General features: G+C 29.2%; 1 protein-coding gene across 1 annotated transcript in view; it reads right to left on the reverse strand.

Annotated features, from left to right (window-relative positions):
* LOC106689785 (lysozyme) overlaps positions 1-1,871 on the reverse strand; it is a 5,052-nt gene extending 3,181 nt beyond the window's left edge. The window contains exon 1 of the mRNA XM_014434963.3: positions 1,732-1,871. Within this exon, the coding sequence (XP_014290449.1) occupies positions 1,732-1,855 (124 nt within the window). The 5' untranslated portion in view covers positions 1,856-1,871. The remainder of the gene's footprint in view (positions 1-1,731) is intronic.
* Positions 1,872-6,722: the final 4,851 nt, after the last annotated feature.

Here is a 6,722-nt window from a genome sequence, read left to right on the forward strand (position 1 = left end):
ATATATATATAGAGAGAGAGAGAGAGAGAGAGAATTTGTAGCCATAAAAACATAAAGACATAAAAATTAAAATGTGCACGTAATTTTTTAATTATACCTAAATTATATGGATAAATATAGAACTTTCAATCTATATGTAGTACATACTAAAATAGCGAAGGTTATCAGGTCATCTAGTATTAAATATATTCCTATATAATAAGTATTTATTCCTGAATGAATTTTTTAGATGGATCTATGTACTTGAAAAATTTAAAATTTAAGAAGAAATTAATAAAAATAAGTCTCAAAGATTAAAAAAACGTAACAGAAAAAACAGTACAAGAATTATGAACACTAAACCCCAACTCAGTTGCTTGAGCAGTTAAACAATAATTGTTATTCTGACAGAGGAAATTATAATAGTAATTCACTTCTATTCTTAATTATTGTAACACATCGTGAGGTTACGGGGTTAAGTATTTAATTACACACAATTTATCAATGATTTGTTGATACTGGTGTGAATTTACGATAAGTTCATTATTTTTTTATCCTTTTTTTTATATTTGTTTTTATAATATAAGTTATAATGATATAATATTCAAGATATATGAAACTATTTAATAAGGCAAAATATTCTTTTTATTTATAATTTGTCATTATAATCGAAATAAAACTTCTTGGAAAGACAAATAAAATGAAAATCTTATTTTTTTCTATTCTGCTTGTAATATAGCACTGACGTCTTCTACAAATATTTACTGAAATATTTAAATGATGTATTCATTAAAATCATAATGATGTATTCTTTATTAACGCTTCTATTTCATTAGATAACAATTTACCTGAAAATTTATTTTATTTTAGACATGTTAGTATTACATACGTAGTTATGGTAAGACGTTCCAAAATATTTTTTTTAATTCTCAATCGAGTTAGTAGACTCTTTCAGTGAATCTTCTCTGAAATGTAATATCCTTAGTAAAAACGAATTTTTTTTTTTTTACTTTTTTCCTTATATTTGTTGTTTTCCTTATGTAACCTAATGAAATGGTTAAAAAAACTATGGTGATCTTCTAGGCAAATAGTTTTTAATCAATTTAAATTATTAAATATGCAAAATAGAATTATACGCAGATTCACTACAAAGATATATAATCCAAAGTTCAACAAAATTTGCCATTACATAAAAATCCGGGCTCTGGTCAGAAGTCAGTTCCGTAAAAATGCTTTTTAACAAATATTTAACTTTTATATTTTTATCAGTTCATAAAATTAATACTTTTTGTAGAATATTCATAATATGTTATAGATTTAATTCAAAAAATTTAAACCGTGCTTGGACATCAGAAGAGACTTATTTTGAGAATCGTTTAAGAATCTTCTTTTTCGCTTCCCAAAATCATTAAATGGGAGTGCCGCATGCGAGTTTCTCTTTTTCTAAACAATACAAAAAAAAAAATACAATTGAAATTGAAAATCTACAGTACATTCCACAAATATTTATTTTGCACTACATTTTTTTATTCTTCTTATACTCCCAACCGTTCTAAGGATAATTATGAGATTGTTTTAATTTGACAAGGGTGTGGCGAAATAATTTTATCCCAAACAAGGGTACCACGAAATTCTTTTAACTCAAAAATGGGACAGTTGCGAAAAAATTTTGAAATGCACTATGTTAATGAACTAAATAATTAAACGTTATAAATTAATTTCGTTTTATATTTAATTCTTAATCATACTTACAGTCTGGTATGAGACCACGCCGTATACCATATTCCCTCATCTCCCTGGCTAGTCTGCACCGAGAAATGGTACTGGATGCAACGACCCCAAAAAACAGAGCACAAACTAATATCTTGACGAACATCCTGGTGGAGGAAGTATGGCATTAATCCCGGCTGTAGGGTCTATATATCTTCCTCACCAGTGGGGAACTACAGACATCTGAGGTCTCTGTTCTTTCCATTGTATTTGTTTATTGTATGTATTCAGCACGATGTTGTATTTTTTTGGGCATTAAGATCCGCTTCAGCTGTTTTTTCTCAGAATGAAAGTGAAGGAATCACCGCCCCGTAATCAATGTAACGTTACGTAGATATTCATATTAGTGATAACAAAATATCGTTTCTTGGAAAACGTTAATGTTCCTCCACAAAAATTTGTTTCATACCCATCCTAACTGATCTTTTATCTCTTGATTTTATAGGTCTAGATGTGGGTTACGATAATTATTTAATATGAAAAAATGAAAAAAAAATTAAATTAATTTTATGACCTATTAAATTTTTTCTAACATGACATATGTATATTCGTAAAATAATTAAAAATTAAATTTAAATTTTTCAATTATATTTTCAAGTGTGTTTGAAACCAGTGATTCACTTTGCCTTGATTCTGACATAAGAAGCTATCTTATCTATATATATTTATCTCATGGTAGACGATTTGTACTATTTTTTTAATATAATTGAATCTGATGATGAAAAAAAAAATCTTTACTATTACTTTCAATGCAATTTGAAATTTAAATCGTAAATTTTAGCTCTTCCATCAATGGCTGGAGAATCCAGATTTCGTAAAAGATCTAGGATCTTCTTGCTTAGGCTCGTTATTTAAAATAATAAACACAAGAGTTGTCCATGTGAGAAAATGCTCATATGAGAAATAGAATATGTCACATTAGGAGCATAGAAGTGAGAGAAATGCTCAATCTTACCGTTGCGAGGAGGCGAGAGCAAAACTGAATTTGGAAAACTGAATGAAAACTGAGTTTGGGTGTGGAAGATAAAGAAGAGAATAACATAAGCAAGAGGCGATAACAACATCAAAGGGTTACTGAAAGGTAGACAAGAGTAGAAAAAAAAACCAAATGAAATACTAGGAAAATATTGAAGTTTATTACCCAATATGAGCAAAATGGTCACGGCTACACTTCTCCCGAGTTAGGTAAGTCTTATTTCCTATTCTTTTTTTTTTTATTTTATATAAATTAATATATTTCTGACCCGGGCCTTACATGGTTGATATAACCGTTATATTATATATATATTTTTTTAACAGTTGATTATTAACTATATACAATGTTGTTAATAAAAGAAGAAAAAAATAATAAAATAAAAGTAATGCTTCTTAATAAAAGAGGAATGTAAAATTAATAACAACAAATAATGATATTGGTACACTTAAATAAAACAAACAATTGCCCTTCAATAGTGAAAAGAAACAAGTTAATTTGAAAAAGGGACGAGAGAAGAAAATAGCAAAAAAATAAATAAAAAATAATGATGAATAAATAAAATGAGTAATAATAAAAAGTAAAATTGAGGTAGTGTGACTATGAATTAATTTTATATTTATTAAAATTTATAACATAATGTCCTGCAGCAGTCTGGGCAATATTGTTAACTATCGCTCAACATTCTGGTAATCTTTTTTTTAAAATGTGTAAAATGTTTGCGCTTTTTATCTCTATTCAACTTCCTTTTAAATTTTAATTTGTTCTCAATTGAACTATTATTTTATAACTTTTTTTTTAATTTTGTAGGAAGAAGTATCGTATCTCAGTTAATATATCATATTTAATTTCTGGTTTTTATGATTATAATATAAATATAAACTGCTTAGATTTGCTCATCTATATAATATCACTAATAAATTCAAATAGAAGCAATTATTTTTATTCAATTCTTTTGAAAATCTTTAGATGATAATATCAGTAACAAATACAATATCTAATATGGTATACAAAAAATCAATATATTAGAAATCCTCTATTTGAAACCGCTAGACGACGGTTGCCCACAGCCAGAGTTGGGTAAAAAGTAATTAATATTATAATTACTTGCCTATTTCTATAATTTGGAATTGCAGAAATACAAGTTATTGTAATTTTAATTGCAATTACTTGATGAATTACTGTAATCGTAATCGTAGGACCATGTAGATGAGGGAAAAATTAATCATAGTCACATTCTTTACCATATAGGGAAATAATTAAAAAATAATATTAATAAGATAAATTTTCTTATCAAGCAATTATCAAAGCTTAAATAATTCCATTAATATACCAATAGTGTCAATTAAAAATTATGTGATCTCAGTGGATTATGAAACAGTTTTATCAGACATATTGACATCTGAAAATAGATAACGGATCTAGTAGAGATTGACTCATGTTTGCATTATCACATATGAACACGTGACTCTTAGTCAGAAAATATTGACCAACAGATCTGTGTTACGCACTTCTTCGAATACTTCTTAAATCCATTATAAAAAAAAGAAAAGTCTTCCAAGTATATGAACCAGTACTTCTTCCACTAACTTTTTCAATATATTTTTTTTCACCTGATTTTATTTGAATGTTTCTTTTTATTTTTTTTTAAATATTTATTTATTGATATTTACAACTGTACATTATAATACATTTAGTAAATCTGATCTAAGTTAAATTGGAGTGTTACAGGCGTGTAGAGAAACTACCCATTGGCAGCACTCTAATGACATTTTACATTAGCTGGTCTCGTGGCCATCTTCGAAAGTTTCTAACATTGAAAATTGACATTTTATTCCTATTTCTTTTTTGTACGTTATAATCTATATATCAAGGTTAATGATTAATTGTTAATACTTAAATAATTATTTTTATACGCAACCCAAAAGCTTGAACTTAGATCAAAATAATATCTGTATTCTGACTGTGTAGTTTTTGTCTTTTTGATATTTTTGAATGTGTATATTCAGTAATGTTTTTTTTTTTTTTTTTTAATTTTAACGAGTAAAGAATGTAAATTACTTGCTCAACTGATTATGAATTAATTCAATCTACCACAAATCAAGGACGTTAAGTATTAGCATTTAATTTATACAGTATATACATAAATTGAAGAAGAAGAAAAAACGAAAAAGGAAAAAAAAATTAGATAACAATAGTACTCAGTGAATTAAAGAAAAAAAAACATTAAAAATAATAATAATAAAGAAATATATAAATAAAAAACAATACTATCATGATTTGTATAAATAAAAATATGAATCTATATCAAAAATATAATAAAACTGTGCCGTGTACGGGGCTTCGGGGTTTCTAAGCCCGAGTAGGGGTTCCCCATACAGGTATTATTTTGAAATTTATTCATATATTAATGTAATATATGTATCTGTATTTATATTATGTATTTATATTATATATTTATATTATGTATCTCTATCAGTTCCTGATGGGAACCGACTGAAAAGGGATGCGCTATATTTAATTCAACCCCTAGATACCATCTGAAAACCCCCGCCGTGGTATGCTAGATATGAATATCATAATTAATCATTGGAGTTCCTTTCCAACGGTATCATGTTCACCAATTTACTATGCTATTATATATGAGGTGGCATGCAGGGATTATTAATTATAAAGTAAAGTCCTTGTTACATGTTTTATATTTACAATTATATACACTATATTAAGAATACTATTATGAGAGAGCATGGTAAACTTATTTCCTTATACCTTAATTATAAGATAATGAATTGAGAAGTACCCGTTGAGATCTTTGATTTTTATACTGCTTCTAAATTATTAATTCTACTACTGCCATTCTAATTACATCAGAAAAGGTCTTACTTGTTTCGGCACATCGGCAGGCTTGTCGGCGGTTGTCGTGTAAGGGCGTTCATATGGCCTCTTGGCCGCTGCTCTCTCTTCCTCCGGCCTGTCTTCAGGTGTCCATCTCTCCCAGCCTGTGTCTCTTTCGTCCGGCTCTCTCAGGCTATGTCCCCCTGACTGTGTCCACTGCCTCTTTCCCCTCTGCCTGTCTCCCCTTGACTGTCTTCAGGTCTTGACTGTTCCCACTGACTGTGTCCACTCCCTGTTTCTCCTTGACTGTTTCCAAAAACTCTTTTTCCTGCCCTTTTGTTACTTTTCTCCCCTCTCCTTCTGACTCCTCCTCCTTTTGATTTCTGCCCTCTGATTGGGTCCTCTATTTTAAGAGGGGGTGAGAAGGTCCAATGATCTTCGACGAAAGTCCTACCTTTCATCTTTAAAAGTTTCTTCTTTGAAGAAACCCGGCTTCTAGTGGCTTACTTTATGTTTCCCGAGGTTTTTAGAGAGGCCCGTGTGAGATAAGGGGTGTTTATTTGTTATCCATTACGGCGGCTATTTCTCCGTACTTTCTAATGTCTAAACTGGCCACGTTCACGATAAGGGCTCTGCCTAGACGGTTAATGATTCCCAGAGGGTGGATACCCTCTGTTATCTATATGTCTTTGTACATTTCTTTAGATCTGTTGCCGACGGGTTTTTGCCTAGGTCCGGCGGTATCTTTGGCATGCCGACAAAGGAAATTATTTTAAGTTAAAAAACTCCAGCTGGTGCCTCTCATACATATCAACTGATCACATAATAAAAAAAAATAAGAAGATAAAATAAAAAAGAAAATTAATTTAGAATAACATTTTTTTTAATATCAATATTTGTATGTCATTTTAACCATTTATTGATCTGTAACTGTATTTGTACAGAGGCTGGCCAAAAAAATAAAATAAATATATATATATATTATTACTATTACTCCTACTACTTCCATGGATATAAAAATATCTCTACTATTTTATACGTATATATATTCAGTTTACAATACAATAATATGTAAGCGTTTGTAGTGAAGAGGATGGATTTCAAATGCAAGAGGTGGATTGGATCAGTGATAGTAGGGTGTAAGCTGCTTAGGAGTAACGAGATG

The sequence above is a fragment of the Halyomorpha halys genome, unplaced genomic scaffold, assembly GCF_000696795.3.
Source record: "Halyomorpha halys isolate HHAL.00 unplaced genomic scaffold, Hhal_1.1 Scaffold1468.1, whole genome shotgun sequence".
NCBI lineage: Eukaryota > Metazoa > Arthropoda > Insecta > Hemiptera > Pentatomidae > Halyomorpha > Halyomorpha halys.